Here is a 19,566-nt window from a genome sequence, read left to right on the forward strand (position 1 = left end):
CCGCTCCGCGGCATGTGGGATCCTCCTGGACCGGGGCACGAACCCGTGTCCCCTGCATCGGCAGGCGGACTCTCAACCACTGTGCCACCAGGGAAGCCCCAATAGGTGTTTTTAATCAGATTGAGAAAGTTCCTTCCTATTCCTAGTTTGTTGAGAGTGTGTTTTTGTTTGTTTGTTTGTTTTGTTTTTTTAATCATGAAAGGGTGTTGTTTTTGTCAAATGCTTTTTCTGTATCTATTCTGATGATGGTGTGGTTTTTGTCCTTTAGTCTATTAATATTGTATAATACATTTATTTTTGTATTGTTTAACCAAACTTTCATTCCCTAATATATATCTTACTTTACCATGGTGTATACTTCTTTTTATATTTTGCTGAATTAAGTTTGCCAGTATTTCTTTAAGAATGTTTGTGTTTCAAGGGATATCAGTCTGTAATTTTCTTTTGTTGTGGTGTCTTTGTTTAATTTTGGTATCAGTGAAATATTTTGGGCCTTATAAAATTAGAAAGTGTTCCTCCCTCCTGTTTTATTTCTTGGAAGAATTTTTGAAGGATTTGTGTTAATTCTTCTTTAAATGTTTAGTAGAATTCGTCAGTGAAGTCATCTGGTCCTGGGCAATTTTTTTTTCTTTTGGAAGTTTCTGACTACTAAGAAACAGACTCGTAGACGTAGAAAACAAACTTATGGTTACCAAAGGGGAAAGGGAGTGGAAGAGGGATAAATTAGGACTTTGGGATTAGCAGATACAAACTATATACTATATATAAAATAGATAAACAACAAGGTCTTACTGTATAGCACAGGAAACTATATTTAATATCCTATAATAAACCATATGGAAAAGAATGTGAAAAAGAATATGTATGTATATGTATAACTGAATCACTTTGCTGTACATCCGAAACTAACACAACATTGTAAATCAACTATACTTCAATAAAAAAGCTAAAAAATAAAAAAATTTTAATTTAAATTTTAAAAAAGAGGGTTAAACCTGGGAAAAATGTATATTATTTTCAAAACATGTCTAATAAAGGATCTGCACCCAGCATACACAAAGAACTCTCAAAACACAACAATAACAAGTTGGGCAATAGATTTTGACAGGCACTTCACCAAGGAACATATATAGGTTGCAAATAAACACATGAAAAGGTGCTCACATCATTAGTTATTATAGAATGCAAATTAAAATCATGAGATACCATTGTACACCTATTTGAATGGCTAAAATTAGAAAGAATGACTATATCAAGGGTTAGCAAAGATATGGAATAACTGAAACTGTATATACTGTTTGGTGGGTATATAAAATGGTATGTAAAATTTATATGTAAGTTTGGCAGTTTCTTTAAAAGTTAAACAGATACCTACCATATGACCCAGTCATTCCACTCCTAGCTATTTACCCAAGAGAAAAGACAATGTATGTCCACACAAAAACTTGAATACTTTATGCATTATAGCCAAAAACTGGAAACAACGTATATGTCCATCAAAAGATGAACGAATAAACAAAGTGTGGTATATCCATACAATGGAGTACTGTCTTAGCAAAAGGAATCAATTATTGACACTCACACAAAATAATTAAACCAAGTAAGAGAAGTCAAACATAAAATAGTACATACTACATGATTCCATTTATATAAAATTATAGAATGTACAGACTAACCTACAGTGACAGAAAGCACATAAGTGGTTTCTTATAGATGAGTGGGCTAGAAAGGGTGAGAAGGAGGCATTAAAAAGGTATATGAGAACACTTTAGGGATAATGGATATGTTCAGTATCTTGACTGTGGTGGTGGTTTAATGGGTATATATCAATACATGTCAAATTTATCCAATTGTACACTTTAAATATGTGCAATTATACCTCACAAAAATCTCTTTCAAAAAACAAGTAATATTACCTTTCCTTTCAGCTCTAAAACAAAAATAGTGTATTCTCTTTCCTTTCTACCCTTGATGGTATTACTTCTAAAACACAGAACTAAAAATTTTTTCCCATATTCTCTGCATTTTCAAAAATGAACCCTTAGAATTTCAATCCTAGGCACAGATTTTAAGGCTGCACAGATAAAAATATATTGACAAGACTATATTCCCCAACGACCTATTTCCACAATCCAACACAGGCAGGAGTCCTGCGCCTGCGGTCTCCCTTTACAGGGGGATATATCTGACTCCAATCAACTTTCCTTTGCATCCTCTGAAATGGCCCAAAGACATCCTTTGAAGAAAATATTGCCACTGTCACACCTTTCAATTTTCCACACTGCCTTTTTCTGCTTTCCTATCTTCCAGTTTTCCTTGGTAACTAAAAATGATGTCTATACTTCTATTTAGTTTCATTTCATTTTCTCACATCTAACAAACTTTTATTTTTTTTAAGATATGTTTAAGAGTAAGAAAAGTATTTCTACACACTTACCTCAAGTACTGGTCCAGCTCCAAGAATAATTTGTTCCACTCCACTGGCAAATCCTTTCTGACTGAGGGCAGTAAGGTGATGAATAAGAAAGTTTGTGCTTTGAGTCTTCCCAGAACCACTCTCTCCTGAAATCACGATGCACTGATTCCTTTTGTGCTGAAGCATGGCATGATAAGCTACATCAGCCACAGCATAAATGTGAGGCTCAAGTTTTCCCAATTGGTGGTTATCATACATTTTGACATATTTGGGGTTATAAATAGGAAGAAACTTGAATGGGTTAATAGCTATTAGAATACTGCCAACGTAGGTGTAAATTTTTTCATGCTTAAAGCGATTTCGTAGGTTTTCTAAGAGAGTTTTCTCATTCAAATCAGGTAAGCTACATAAATCATCAAAGTCTTTTTGTTGAGGCTGTGGAAGAAAACCCCGTTCCATCATCCTGCGACGTTCTTCTGTTACCCGTAGCCATGACTGAAGACTACCATAATGGATTGATCCATCAAGGTTTTTTTCTCTCAGAAGAAAACGGTAGTCCTCTCCACTCAGGCGATTTTCCAGAGCCATTCGGGGCCACAACATCATTCGCTGAACTGGACAGTCTGTTGGATTGAGTATCCATTCTTCTCCACCAAATTCTTTTACCTCTGCTAAAACATAACATTTTGTTTTGTCAAGATGAAGTCTGTTTATAAGAGAGTCAATCACCTCAGCAGCCGTGGAGTTTTTTCTGGCAGGAATTGGACAGTAGATTGTCCCTTCTGAAATTGTCCCAGGATATATACGTAATGTATGTTCATTATCCTCAAAGCGTCGTCTTCCTCCATCATTTATATTCATATTGGATCCTGTCCCATCAGCATGGATAGTATGTGTTCAAGACTGCACAAATCATTTTCGTGGCAAAAGAACTGCTGCAACATAAAAGATGTGAAACATTAAGAAGTCACATCACACAGCCACTGCTTTCTGAAGCTCAATAAAAAGAGGCTTAACAATCAAGTTGATTACACCTTTTAGGACAAAAAATCCTAACTCTTCTCAGTATAAGAATGGTTCTTGAAGACAGTCTCGTTGAGATCACATAATATTTCATATTATTGTCCAAATCTGCACACTTCCTAAAACAGCCAAAATTTTTTCAGTCTTTTGTTATATTAATAATTCAAAACCCAAAGAGTAAAAATAAAAATTAATTTGTCCTCTACTATCTTGAATGTTTCTAAGGTACCTGGCAATAGAATCAAGTTCTTTCTTTATATATGAAAAGAGCCTCATTGAAGACTGGCTTAAGATGGACAGAACAGTCACACAAATCTAATCACCCCACACCCAAAAGCTCTTAAGGTTAAAGCAAAACTGAGAAAGAGTGCATCAACAGAGCAAAAACTTGTGAAATTAAAAACAGTAAGAAGATGAGATCAGATAAACAGAAATTAAACTAGACGAAGTTATAACCAAGAAAACAGTGAGAGAAACCTGCTACAGAATAGACATATTTTCAAGGACTTCTGGACTCTGTCTCCCTTAAGGTGAAGATGTAAAGGGAGCAACAAAATTGATCCTGCCCCTGGCTTGCTGAACAAAGCTGACAAAATTATACAACTAGGCACCATTACAAATTTTATTCAACGTTCCCTTTTCTTTCAATGCTGCCTTTTTATCTAACTTTATTTCATTTCTTACAAGTATTCTGCATACCCTCCAATTTTCTCAAACCCCACATATATCACACCTCTAAAAGAATGATTTCAACTTTTATACCTGAGAAAACAGTGATTTCTTTTAAATGACTTCAACTCAAAATGTATTCCTATTTTCATCTCATCTCTGTTCTTCCATTTCTGTCTACAGAGAAAATGTTCCAGATACTTCCCATTTCTTAGCATCTCTATCAGTATCTTGCCCCATCAAAAAACAGCTCCCATATGCTATCCATCTTTCCCTTTTCACTTATTGCCTCCTTTAACATATAGATGCTGTTATTTTTTTTTAAAAGAAAAATACCTTCAGTTGCTTCTCTCAGACTACTACACTACTTCTGTCAAAGTCCTCTCTAATGAAGATACTCTGTTTACCTTTTTCCTAGATGATCTTTCAAAAGCATAGAATACTATAGAAAATATAGAAAGCAGCCATAAATCTACTACCCAAATTCACCGTTTGAAAACTGCTGTAATCACTCCAGATTATTTTTATAAACAAAATATTAGAGAGATAATTAAAGCTCCTTCCTTTGCTCTGCAGAGGTAACCATTATCCTGAGGTTGGTATTATTCCCATACATGCTTTTATATTTTTACTACATATGTGGGTCCCCATAAATTATAGATAGTATTGTTTCCAATTTTTAAGTTTTAAAAAAAATGCTATACCAAACAGTCTGCATCTCACTATAACTTAACATTGTCTTTTCTATTTATAAACTGCTGATACATGTAACATTCATTAATTGCCAAGCAATATGACATGGTATGTTGGCTCATTAATTGTGACAAATGTACCAGTCTAGTGGGAGATGCTGATAATGGGTGAGGCTATGCATATGTGGGGGCAGGCAGGGGATGTACGGGAAATCTCTGTACTTTCCACTCAATTTTGCTGTGAACCTAAAACTGTCCTAAAAAATAAAGTCTATTTTTCAAAAACTCCCACTGTATGCTTATACTACAATTTATCAATCTACTATTAATTAAACCACAATTTATCAATCTACTACACTAAATCCTTCCACTGAACGCTTAAAATGTTTCCAGTATTACACTATTAAAGCAATGCTGCAATTCTCATACATGTCTCTTCATATACCTTTGCTAGAATTTCTCTGGACTGTAGACCTAAGAGTGAAATTGCTGGGTTTTAAGCACCTTCAACTTTACTAGATATTAACAAAATGCTCTCCAAAGCAGTTGTACCAACTGACTATTTCACAGCCGGTGTAGGAAGAGCTCATGTTTCTCTGCCTCCTTACCAAAAGTCAGTATTGTCAGACTTGAGTTTGTGCCAATATAAGACATGTAAAAAGGTATTTCATTACTTCAATTTGTATTTCCTTCATGACTAGTAAGGAGGGTCAACACTTATCCTATCATTTGCCATTGGAGCTATGATTGTTCATTCATTTTCCCCTTTTGACTTGTCTTTTCCTTATTAATTTGAATGATTTTTCATATATCCTGGATATTAATCAATTTCAGCTGAATGAGTGACAAATATCTCCTACCATTCTGTAGCTTATCTTTCTATTTTGTTCATGTTGCCTTTTGTTGTAGAGAAGTTGTATTTTTAATAAATTTATCAATATTTTACAGGTTATTATTTCTTTTTTAAGAAGCAACATTAACAACAATTGCAGTTAACTCTTACTATGTGCTTATTTGTACTAGTCATTTTTCTAAGCATTGCACATGGATTATTTAATCCTCACAATTCCTCCCTCAGGGTTGTTTTTATCATCATCATCCTCATTTTACAAATGAGAAAACACAGAAATTTTACAGAACTTGACCAAATGTAATAAAGTTGAGATTTGAAGCAGGCAGTCTGGCTCTAAAACCTACATACTATTATCTCCTGGTATCATTTTTTAAAATCCTCCTTTATCCTAAGGATATAAAGTTATTATCTTATATTTTCTTCTAAAAAGCCTAAATTTTGCTTTTCTTATGTAGGTCTTTTAACACATACAGAACTTATTTTCATGTATGCTGTGAGATAGGGCTTGTAATTATTTTCAAGTCAATTCAGATTAGCAAATGAACCAGCATCACAATGAAGAGTCTAATCTTTCCCCACTGACTTATAATGCCACTTCTGTCCTGTGGCAAATTCCAGATAAGTCTCAATCTGTTCCGGGTTCTGTACTGTTTTCCACTAGTCTATTTATCCATCAATAAGCCTGTCTTACCTATTACTGCTCTATTATAAGTTTTGATATCTGGAGGGCATACCACCTCAGTTTGCTCCTCTTTAATGTTACTTCAGTTATGTTCTATAAAAATTTTAAGATCAGCATATCAACTACAATGAAAAAACCTTTTGGCATTTTGATGGACATTGCAATGATTTTGAAGATTAATACTGGAAAAAACTGACATCCTACTGACTTCCCATTCATGAACACCATCTGTTTTTTGTTTTTTTGTTTTTTTTTGTGGTACACAGGCCTCTCACTGTTGTGGCCTCTTCCGTTAAGGAGCACAGGCTCCGGACGCGCAGGCTCAGCGGCCATGGCTCACGGGCCCAGCCGCTCCGTGGCATGTGGGATCTTCCCAGACCGGGGCACGAACCTGTGTCCCTGCATCGGCAGGCGGACTCTCAACCACTGCGCCACCAGGGAAGCCCCATCTGTTGTTTTTAATCACACTTTTCACTTCTAAGGTTTCTGTCATTTTCATAGTGTTTTTTTTAAATATCTTTTTTGGAGTATAATTGCTTTACAATGGTGTTAGTTTCTGCTTTACAACAAAGTGAATCAGTTATACATATACCTATGTTCCCATATCTCTTCCCTCTTGCATCTCCCTCCCACCCTCCCCATCCCACCCCTCTAGGTGGTGACAAACCACCAAGCTGATCTCCCTGTGCTATGCGGCTGCTTCCCACTAGCTATCTATTTTACGTTTGGTAGTGTATATATGTCCATGCCACTCTCTCACTTTGTCACAGCTTACCCTTCCCCCTCCCCATATCCTCAAGTCCATTCTCTAGCAGGTCTGCGTCCTTATTCCCGTCTTACCCCTAGGTTCTTCATGACCTTTTTTTTTTTCTTAGATTCCATATATATGTGTTAGCATACAGTATTTGTTTTTCTCTTTCTCACTTACTTCACTCTGTATGTCATATAGTTTTAAGAGACACTACTCACTTACTTACCTCCCTGAAAATCCTAAATAATATATAATCTGATATTTTTCAGACTCATATTTTAATGTCATCAGCGTGAACTGCTCTTCTGATTGTTGATTTTATTTCGTATGTTTCTCAGCATTAGATGACTTAATTTGTTTGAGAACTTAGCTTTAGAAGTGAACTTTTTAATGGAAGACTTTTGTTTTTCATACCAGCATTTACTAAGAACCCACTATTTACTACTTTTTTTAAACAAAGCCACAATACCATTAATCACACCTTTAAAAATCAATATTTTTTAATACAACTGGTCAGTGTGTGATTTCCCCAGTTATCTCATAAATATTTTTCTTACAGTTGGCCTATTCAAATCAGGAGATCTGTCCTGCAGTAACAGTAAGAATATGCTTTAAGCTAGGAGGTTTCTAGCTGTAAAGCTATGTTTGTGTTCTCCTGAGTCCGTAGGTATAAGGCCTCGTATAAACTATGGCTTCCGGCAATAGAAAGCAGCAAAGCTACTCCTTACAGTCATGCAGGCTGTGCTGTGTACTATTTCAGGAGATGCACTGCATAACTGTAGTCTGATCTATAAAGGTGAATCATATGGCAGCCCCAGGGGACTTCCCTGGCAGTCCAGTGGTTAAGAATCTGTGCCCTCAATGCAGGGGACACAGGTTCGATACCTGGTCGGGGAATTAAGATCTTGCATGCCGCACGGCACAGCCAAAAAAAAAAAAAAAAAAAAAAGCAGCCCCAGAGCTAAACTCAGAAATACCTTTTTCAATAGAGGAGCCCTACCTACCCTGGCCCATGGTTACCAACAATGAGCCCAATTCCAATGACACTTCCACATTATCTCAGAGGCCAAAACCTCAGATGCTTTCCCTGCAAGCTCCCAGACATAAGCCCCAGTCACTGCTTTCTGTTCTATTCTCTTTCCAAAATAGAAATGTTTACCTTTTTGAGCCCCATTTATGTCAATTCAGTTTTCTCTTTTTGTTACTTTATCAGTCTTGCTTTGTGTTTAGAAAGAAGGGGTTGCCTCAAAATATCACTTGCAGGGAATTCCCTGGCAGTCCAGTGGTTAGGACTCCGAGTTCCCACTGCAGGGGTCCCCAGTTTGATCCCTGGTTGGGGAACTAAGATCCCGCAAGCTGCGCAGCATGGCCACAAAATAAATAAATAAATAAATAAATAAATAAATAATCACTCTTAAATACATCTTGACAGCAATCCGTGAGTGTTTATCAGAATCATCTAGGGAAATTTAAAAAATATACATTTCTAGGCCCAATAATGGTTCTGAGGTTGGGGCAACTAGGCAATTCTTTTGTTGCTGGTCCAGAGAACAGCATTCAGGAATCAGTGGTCTATATATCCACTTTCCACTCCCTTACCACTCTTTCCACATAGAAAGCTACTGCCAATGTTCTTTAAAAACGTCACCAATTACCATAAGGTTGCCAAATCCAAAGGTCTCTTCTCAAGCCTCATCTTAACACACCACACTGTAGCATTTGACTATGTGGCCATCTTCTCATTCTTAAAACAGCCCTCACATGACAATTCTTTTTCTTGTTATCTTCCTGATAGGTTGATTCTTTTTCTGAATCAATCTTACAGTTCCTCTTCTACTACCTCACTTTAAAGATAAAAATATTCTCCCAGTTTCTGGTCTCAACCCAGTGCTCATCTATCTGGATGATAGCATCTAGTCCTCTATAATTTATACTGTTTCCTATTACCTATGGATGCTTTTGCACTATGGCAGAACTGAGCAGTTAGGACAGAGACCATATAGCCCACAAAGCCAAAAATGTCTATTATGTGGCCCTTAAAAGAAAACATTTGCCAACTCCTATTCTAGGATAACCACTGAAAGAAAAAGGGAAAAAGTATAACTTTACAACTAGTAGAATGAAAATACGGCATGATAAAAACTAATCAATATAAAAGAGGGCAAGGGGGCATTTAGAACAGATGGAACAAATGGAAAGCATACTAAATATATAAGTACCTGTATTAAGTGTGAATGCTCCACTTAAAAGACAAAGATTGCCAGAGCAGATTTTTAAAATCCACCTCTGTGCTGTTTTCAATAGACACACATGTATAATATGAGGATACAGAACCTGAAAGTTAAAAAAAAAAAAAAAGAAGATACACCATGTAAATTCTAGCCAAAAGAAAGTTGGTATAATCAAAATAACTTCAAGCAAAATGGAAAAAGAAAGTTGAGTTAAATATCTCTAAGGCCCTTTTTAGCCCTTACATACTGTAATACTAGGTTTACACCTGAGACAAAGGTCTCAGGATATCACTGGTGACCCTGAAAAGTAGAAAATAGTAAAGGACTGTAAGAAGTTAAACAGGAAGTGACAGATTGGCAAGTAGACTAGCAGGTGTTGCTCATATCTGCTATAAAAGAAAGGAGAAGAGGTATGAGTGAAATGTTTATTAGTTAGGGAGCTTGGCAGCACACCTTTATGGTTATAAATAGAATCAAGCAGAGAAAAAGGAACTGAAAACTTAAAAAAATGAAGGTCTGGGGCTTCCCTGGTGGCACAGTGGTTGAGAGTCCGCCTGCCAATGCAGGGGACACGGGTTCGTGCCCCGGTCCGGGAAGATCCCACATGCCGCGGAGCGGCTGGGCCCGTGAGCCATGGCCGCTGAGCCTGCGCGTCCGGAGCCTGTGCTCTGCAACGGGAGAGGCCACAACAGTGAGAGGCCCGTGTACCGAAAAAACAAAAAAAAAAATGAAGGTCTGATGAGCCAAGGTTCTTTGGTAAGCAAGACAAAATAAGATTTAGGTCAAAGGTAGACAGGTAACTCTCACAAAAAGAAAAAACACTTTTTCTGAAAGAATTAAAAAAAAAAAAAAGGATGGGTTGAGGAACAGCTTTTCAGGTAAGATGTGACAAGAGTGCATGTTAGGGACTTCCCTGACAGTCCAGTGGTTAAGACTTCACCTTCCAAAGCAGGGGGTGGGGGTTTGATCCCTGGTTGGGGAGCTAAGATCCCACATGCCTCACGGCCAAAATACCAAAACGTAAAACAGAAGCAATATTGTAACAAATTCAATATAAAGACTTAAAAAAAAAAAGTGCATGCTAGCTGATCTTTATCACTAGATAGGCTATAGGAGCCCAATTTTTTTAATATTTATTTATTTATTTTATTTATTTGGTTGTGCCAGGGTCTTGGTTGCAGCAGGCATGCTCCTTAGTTGTAGCAGGTGTGCTCCTTACTTGCAGCTTGCAGGCTCCTTAGTTGCGGCATGCATGTGGGATCTAGTTCCCTGCCCAGGGATCGAACCCAGGCCCCCCGCATTGGGAGCGTGGAGTCTTAACCACTGCGCCACCAGAGAAGTCCCAGCCCAATTTTAACCTATAGTACATCAATACCAACTAAAAGCCAAATTTGGTGCTGAAAGAAAAAACATCTTGTAGTATTTCGACTAAAGAAAGGGTGATGGAAAAAATGAGTCATCGTATGACACACTATAGCATAGGTATACGGACATCTATCAGTTTAGTCTGCCCCGTAAGTAATCTATACCTTCTTCTGGTGAAAGTACTGTGTTTTCCTTTGAAGAACTACTCCTCCTCCTTTGTCATATGACACAGTTTGAATGGACTGACCTCACCCCCCACTTAGTTGTGACCCAGGCCCAGCCAATCAGTTTATTCCATTCCCCCTAGTGACAGTGGCTGCTCACTGAGATTCCCTACTGGAAATTTGCTGTAACTATTAGGAAAGAAGCATTTTTTTTTTTGCTACTAGGGCTGCTAGTCTAGAAAAATGTAAATCTAGAGCTATTGGCAGTCGTCTTCTCTGAATGCACAGAAGAAGCCTCTCTGCAGTAAAAGAAATGAACTAACTCAACACACAGCAAAACCTTATCAACACTGAGCCACTGAATCCAGCTGTGCCTCAGATAAACTCAACCACTGAACCTCTTGTTAACTGTGCCAATCAATTGCTTTTTATTCCGTGAGCCACTCTGAGTTGGGTTTTTCTGTTCTCTGTCAACAAAAGAACCCACTACAACAGGTTTAGCATAATATCCTTTGATAATATTGGCCTCCCTTGTTATACAAATTCCTCATATCCAAAATCTAACAATCTAAACTCAGGAACCAAATATATTTGAATACACTTTTGGATACTTCCTTCACTATCATGCAATTTGCTATCCACTTGCATAACCAAATAAATTCAAATAAGGCAGTACCTCCCCGGGCATCCAAATCCACTATCAAAACTGAAGAATTAAACAGATTTAGATAGTGAAGGATACTTGCAATGCCAACCATGCAGAAATATGGCAAGGGATGTACAATATAACGTCAAATGAAAAAACATAAACTACAAAATTGTATATAAAAGTATACATATATAAAACATGAACCACAATATTAGGCTTTGGGGAAATCATCAAATTTTCCTTTTATAGTGTTCACCAAAATTAAGTTTGACATGCATTACTTCATTTGAGTTGAACAGCAATTCTCTGAGACAGGAAACAAACTATTACCTTTCAAAATAGAAAATTAAGGCTTAAAGAGCAAAAAAAAAGATCTATAAAATTGATGATAAATATTTCAAATCAGCAGAGAAAAATGGATTACTCAATAATGATGTGGGGATAAATGACTAATTTTAAAAATAAAATAAAACTATGCATATTAGGAATTACTGGTACTTATACAAAGAAAATTATTTAATATTCTTTTTATGCCCTATCCCAAAGTAGTTATTTCAAAAGTACATGCTAACAGAAAAACAATGTGGTGAGACAGTTGCTGTGGTCAGTGGGGTGTGGTTCAGAATAGGCTAGCTTATGACATTCACTGGACTGAGTTAGAAGAGACTAATTATAGAGGAAAACTATGGTGAAGGAAACAGAGTTCGGAATAGTTTCCTTTAAATCAGAAGTTCAGTAAAAAAAGATAAAAAGAAATAACTAAAGATTTTTAATGCAGTGTTCTGTCTTTGTGCTAATAAAACTTAATTTTCAAAAAATATGCATTGTTGCTTTTACTTTTTTATCAAGTTCTCAAAGTTATTTTTCAAGAAGAAAAAAGAAGTGTCCTTTCTCTTTATACTTGCTTTATCATAGGGATCTATTTATGAACGTTAGCAAGCAGGATCATGTATTAGCACTCAGTGACAAGAGGATTGGAAGGACAGAATCAGGCAAACGTATATCTGAAAAATAAAAATCCAGCTTTGTTACAGCTTCACTCAAAGCAAGAGCCTCACCAGTACATTTTGAAAGAAGAACATTCTACTATCAAGGTAGGGTCCATTTGAGAAAACATTACTGACTTGGGTACTGCTATAAATTTCATGGTGAGAGAGCTATTAAACATTTTGAACTTATTTTAGAAAAATGACTCTGGGAAAGTGGTACTCAAGAGCTAATATTCATGTTTCTTCATTTTTTAGTACTTACAACTGAAATGTTCTACAAATAAATATATTTATTACCATACTAATGTATAATCACATACGGACACACCTTGGACATATTGCAGTTTTCAGTTCCAGACCATCACAATAAAGTGAATATCACAATAAAGCAAGTCACAAAGATTTTTTTGGTTTCCCGTTGCTATAAAAGTTATGTTTACACTATACTATAGTCTATTAAGTGTGCAATAGCATTATGTCTAAAAAATGTACAGACCTCTATTAAAAACTACTTTATTGCTAAAAAAATGTGCTAACCATCACTGAAGCTTTCAGCGAGTTGTAATCCTTTTGCTGGTGGAGGGTCTTCCCTCAATGCTGATGGTTGCTGATCGATCACAGTAGTTTCTGAAGGTTGGGGTGACTATGGCAACTTCTTAAAATAAGACAACAATGAGGTTTGCTGCATCGATTGACTTCCTTTCATGAACGATTTCTCTGTAGCATGCAATGCTGTTTGATAGCATTTTACCCACAGAACTTCTTTCAAAATTGGAGTCAATCCTCTCAAATCCTGCTGCTGCTCTATCAATTAAGTTTATGTAATATTCTGAATCCTCTGTTGTCATTTCAATAATCTTCAGAGCATCTTCACCAGGAGTAGATTCCACCTCAAGAAACCACTTTCTTTTTGCTCATCCATAAGAAACAACTCCTCAGCCAATCAAGCTTCACCATGAAATTGCAGCAATTCAGTCCCATCTTCAGATTCCACTTCTAATTCTAATTCTCTTGCTATTTCTACCACATCTGCAATTACTTCCTCTGTTGAAGTGCTGAACCCCTCAAAGTCATCCATGAGGGTTGGAATCTGATTCTTCCAAACTTCTGTGTTGACATCTTCTCATGAATCACAAATGGTCTCAATAGCATCTAGAATGCTGAATCATTTCCAGAAGGTTTTCAAATGACTTTTCCCAGAACCATCAGAGGAAATCACTGTCTATGACAGCTAGAGCCTTATGAAATGTTTTTCTTAAATAATAAGACTTGAAAGTCACAATTACACCTTGATCTGCAGAATGGATGTTGTGTAGGGGGCATGAAAACAACATTAATCTCAAACATCCCTATCAGAGCTCTTAGATGACCAGGTGCATTGTCAGTGAGCAGTAATATTTTGAAAAGAATCTCTTTTTCTGAGCAGGTGTCAACAGTGGGCTTAAAATATTCAGTAAACCATGTTATAAACAGATGTGACGGCATCCAGCCTTTGTTGTTCCATTTTAGAGAACAGGCAGAGTAGATTTAGCATAATTCTCAAAGGCCCCAGGATTTCTGGAATGGTAAATAAGCACTGGGCTTCAACTTCAAGTCACCAGCTGCATTAACCCTTAACGAGAGTCAGCCTGTCCTTTGAAAACAGGCATTGACTTCTCCTCTCTAGGTATGAAAGTTCTAGATGGCATCTTCTTCCAATAGAAGGCTATTTCATCTACATTGAAAATCTGTTGTTTAGCATAGCGACCTTCATTAATTACCTTAGCTAGATTTTCTGGATAACTTGGTGCAAATTCTACATGAGCACTTGCTGCTTTGCCTTGCACTTTTATGTTATGGAGACAGCTTTTCTTAAACCTCATGAACCAACCTCTGCTGGCTTCAAACTTTTCTTCTGCTGCTTCCTCACCTCTCTTAGCCTTCACAGAATTGAAAAGAGTTAGGGCCTTGCTCTGGATTGGCCTTTGGCTTAAAGGAATTGTAACTGGTTTGATCTTCTATCCATACCACTAAAACTTTCTCCATATCAGCAATAAGGCTATTTTGCTTTCTTATTTGTGATGTTTACTGGAGTAGCACTTTTAATTTCCTTCAAGAACTTTTCCTTTGCAATCACAACTTGGTTAACTGGCACAAGAGGCTTAGCTTTCAGCCTATCTCAGCTTTTCGACATGCATTCCTCGCTTAGCTTAGTCATTTCTAGCTCTTGATTTAAAGTGAGAGACATGCGACCCTGCCTTTCACTTGAACACTTAATTTCTAGCTCTTGATTTAAAGTGAGAGACATGCGACCCTACCTTTCACTTGAACACTTAGAAGCTACTGTAGGGTTATTAATTGGCGTAATTTCAATATTTTTATATCTCAGGGAATCAGGAGGCCTGAGGACAGGAAAAGAGACAGGGGGAATGTCCAATCGGTGAAGCAGCCAGAACACATACAACATATGCCGATTAGTTCATCGTCTTGCGTGGGCGTGGCTGTGGCACCCCAAAACAATTACAATAGTGACATCAAAGGTCACTGATCGCAGAGCACTATAACAAATACAGTAATAATGAAAGTTTGAAATATTGAGAGAATTACCAAAATGTGGCTCAGAAACACAAAGTGAGCACATGCTGTTGGAAAATGGTGCCAATAAACTTGCTTGAATGCAGTGGCCACTTCAATTTGTAAAAAATTCAGTATCTGTGAAGCACAATAAAGCAAAGTGCCATAAAATTAGGTACATATGTATATAGACATACATGTAACTTATTTAGATATGCAAATATTTGTATTTTTAAACTATGCAAACTATGTGTTTTGTAATGATTTTTTCTTCCAAAGGTCCCCAAATACTCTTTTTACAAACCCATTTCTTCCTCTTCCTGGGCACTCAGCTAGACTTTATTTCCCAACCTTCCTTGCAGTTAGTTACATGTGACCATGTGATCAAGTCCCATGCCAATGATATGTGAGCAGGGGTAATGTATATCACCTCCAAGCTGAGCCAATAAAAGCCCCTAAAAAAAAGGTCTGCCTTTCCTTGTCTGGAGAGGATCCAGGATAAAGCTCTAAGACCCTAAGGGACACAGAGCCAGTAGATGGAAGGACTCTGGGTCCCCTATAACCACGTAGAAAAGAGTACCCACCATCACCCCAACCCCATTCACCTACATTGGATTGTGAAGTAAATAATAAATAAAATTTTATTGCATAGAGCCACAGATATTTGGAGGTTGTTTAGTTACAGTAGTTAGCCTACCCTAACTAATGCATTACCTTTAAATTTTTCCAACCCCTTCCCTGTAAGGAATTCTGTAAGGAAATCCCTCTTAGATTCAATCCATCAATAATTACTATTGGTCTGCCTTTCAAATATATCCTGAATCTAACCAGTTTTTACCATTTCTATCTCTATCACCTAGTTCAAACCCATTATCATTCTCTCATCTGAGTTACTTGAAGTGTGACATCCTTGCTTCTATCATTGCTCCACTACATTCCGTTTTATACACAACAGAACAGGCAGTCACCCTTTTTAAAGGTAAATCAGATCTTGCCACTCTCCTATTCAAAACCTTGAATGACTCTCCATAACACAATTAAATAAAACTGAAACTTCTATCTTTCCCTCACTCCACTTCAATCTACCCTCACTGGTCTTTTTTCTGTGTTTAAGCTTATACCTGCTTCAGGACCTCTACGCTTCTTTCTGGTTCTCTCTGCCTGGACCTTCTTTCATATCACTGAAGTCTCTGCTCAAATGCCAGCTCCTCAGAGAGGCTTTTCTTTACTACCTTATCTAAAATAACCCTCTTTCCCCACTCTATTGTCCTTGCCCTGATTTATTTTTAATCAGAGGACTTGATGCACTACCTAGAATTATATTATTTATTTGTATTTTTGTTTACTGTCTGATTTCCCCATTAAAGGGAAAAGACTTGCCTTTTTCATCATAGGTATCCACAACTCAAAAATATATTTGTTAAAGGAATAAATGAATTCAAATCCACATTAATCCATGTACTTTACCAATCATCTTTAATGCTTAAGGTAGTTATTTTATTAAACTTCACTGTAGCTTTTTCCTACTGACTTTCTCATCTGTTTTCATGTATATACACCACTTTGACTTCTTTGAGAGTTATTTTCAACAACAATTTGACAGGTGTGGCTTTAAAAATGAGCAAGTAATCAAAGTCCTTTCCTAAGGAGGTAATTAATGTTGCTGATACAGTAAGCATGGCCAGCAACAATATATATAGAAGAGTGGCTCTTATGAAAGTATCCAAATGGCCAATAAAGAACTCAACATCTGTGGTAGATTACTGTTCAAAATATCAATATTTTTTGAACAAAATATTGTTCAAAAATATTCACTACCTACCTTCACTGTCCTCCGGAGAAGTATACCTCCCATCCCCTGAATTTAGGCTAAGACACATGACAATTTAGAGTGGGATGTCAACAGACACGATATAAATGAAATCTTGAAATATGTGGTAAGCTAGATGAGCTTTGTGCCCTTTGTACCACCACGAGAACATGCCTCAACTAGCCTATTAGTCCCAGTAAGAAGATGGGATACACAGAGCAAAGTCTATCCCAGCTGACCCACAAAATCATGACCAACAAATAAATACTTATTGTTGTACATCACTGGCAATTTTCAGGTTGTTTATTAAGCAGTAATAGTTGACTAATACAGTATCATTAGTCATCAGAGAAATTCAAATCAAAATCACAATGGAATACTCCAAACGTCATCAAAATGGATTATGTCCACTAAAAGATCTGTACAAGAATGTTCATTGCCACTTCATTCATAAAATTGCCCCCAAAATGAAAACAATCAAAATGTTCATCAACAATAAAATAAATGGAATACAATACAGCATTAAAAAAGAACAAATTGCTGATATAACATGAACTCACAGACATAATGTTGAGTGAAAAAAAGCCAGATACAAAAAGATACATACTAAACTATCCCATTTATATGAAGTTCACAAACAGACAAAATAAATCTATGGTTATAAACTTCAGAAGCATGATTCTCTTTAGGGGAGAAGGAGTTTTGGAGGAAGGGCACGAAAGGAAGCCTTATGGAGTTTTATAAACATTCTATATCTTGATTTAGATGGTACATAAGCAGGTATATACATATAATTTTTAAACTGTGATCACTGAATACTTGTGCACTTGCTATATGCTACATCTCAATAAAAAAAGGGAAAAGGGACTTCCCTGGTGGCGCAGTGGTTAAGAACCCGCCTGCCAATGCAGGGGACATGGGTTCGAGCCCTGGTCCGTGAAGATCCCAGATGCCGCAGAGCAACTAAGCCCATGTGCCACAACTACTGAGCCTACGCTCTAGAGCCGGCAAGCCACAACTACTAAGCCCACGTGCCACAACTACTGAAGCCCGCATGCCTAGAGCCCATGCTCCACAACAAGAGAAGCCACCACAATGAGAAGCCCACGCACCGCAATGAAGAGTAGCCCCCACTCACTGCAACTAGAGAAAGCCCATGTGCAGCAACCAAGACCCAACACAGCCAAAAATAAATAAAATTTTTTAAAAAAAAGAGGAAAAACTTTAACATAACTAATGAGATGGTTATTTGAAGTTAAAATGGTAGAGATTGGTTATTTGAAGTTAAAACGGTATTCCATGTAATATCAGTCTGATATTGCAGTTATTCCTACTAAGTTAATAATGTCTCAAAATTACACTTACCATAATCTCTAAATACCTTGAGGAAGTGGAAAATTAGCATCTAAATATTATTACGAAGATTTATTTTTTATTGAAGTATACTTGATTTAAAATATTATATTAGTTTCAGACATATAACATAGTGATTCAACATTTTTATAGTTAAAATTATATAATAATAGCTATATGTCCCTGTGCTGTACAATATATCCTTGTCGCTTGTTTATTTTATTTATTTATTTTGCCACACCACACGGCATGCAGGATCTTAGCTCCCTCTGGCCAGGGATCAAACCCGTGCCCCTGCATTGGAAGTGCAGATTCTTAACCACTGGACTGCCAGGGAAGTCCCATTGTTTATTTATTTTATACACAGTGGTTTGTATCTCTTAATCCCATACCTCTATCTTCCTCCCATCCATCATGGTAACCGCTAGTAGTTCTCTATATCTGTGAGTCTGTTACTGTTTTGTTATATACATCCGTTTGTTTTACTTTTTAGATCCCACATATAAGTGATAACAGAAAGTACTGTCTTTCTCTGTCTGACTTATTTCACTAAGCATAATACCCTCTAGGTCCATCCACATTGTTGCTAATGCCAGTATTTCATTCTTTTTCATGACTAATATTCCATCATATATATAAACCACATCTTCTTTAGCCATTCATCTGTTGATAGACACCTAGGTTGCTCCCACAACTTGGCTATTGTAAATAATACTGCTATGAACATTGGGATGTATGTACCTTTTCAAATTAGTGTTTTCATTTTCTTTGTATATATACCCAGGGGTGAAACTGCTGGATCATAAGGCAGTTATGTTTTTAGTTTTTTGAGAATCCTCCATACTGTTTTCCATAGTGGCTGCACCAATTTACAATCCCACCACAGTGCACTAGGGTTCCCTTTACTCCACATCCTTGCTAACATTTACAGACTTTATTATTATTTTTTTTTTTAGCTGCGTTGGGTCTTTGTTGCTGTATGCAGGCTTTCTCTAGTTGCGGTGAGTGGGGACTACTCTTCCTTGCGGTGCGCGGGCTTCTCATTGCAGTGGCTTCTCTTGTTGTGGAGCACAGGCTCTAGGCATGCGGGCTTCAGTAGTTGTGGCACACAGGCTCAGTAGTTGTGGCTCACGAGCTCTGGGGCACAGGCTCAGTAGTTGTGGCGCACGGGCTTAGTTGCGCCATAGCATGTGGGATCTTACCAGACCAGGGCTCGAACCTGTTTCCCCTGCATTGGCAGGTGGATTCTTAACCACTGCGCCACCAGGGAAGCCCTATAGACTTTTTGATCATAGCTATTTTCACAGGTAGGAGGTGGCAACTTATTGTCTTTTTTAAATTTTTTAATTAATTTTTTTGGAGTACA

The 19,566-nt window shown here is 37.1% G+C and overlaps 1 protein-coding gene across 7 annotated transcripts in view; it reads right to left on the bottom strand.

The window, feature by feature from the left end:
• The window catches only part of MYO9A (myosin IXA), a 284,585-nt gene that overhangs the window by 229,569 nt on the left and 35,450 nt on the right, over window positions 1-19,566 (bottom strand). For 6 of the 7 annotated variants that reach the window (XM_081228011.1, XM_081228012.1, XM_081228014.1 and 3 more), the window contains exon 2: window positions 2,438-3,351. In XM_081228011.1, the coding sequence (XP_081084137.1) occupies window positions 2,438-3,277 (840 nt within the window). In that variant the 5' untranslated portion in view covers window positions 3,278-3,351. The remainder of the gene's footprint in view (window positions 1-2,437; window positions 3,352-19,566) is intronic. The other variant, XM_081228009.1, reaches the window with a different exon arrangement.

This window comes from Mesoplodon bidens (assembly GCF_964165515.1).
Source record: "Mesoplodon bidens genome assembly, chromosome: 3".
Taxonomy (NCBI): Eukaryota; Metazoa; Chordata; class Mammalia; order Artiodactyla; family Ziphiidae; genus Mesoplodon; species Mesoplodon bidens.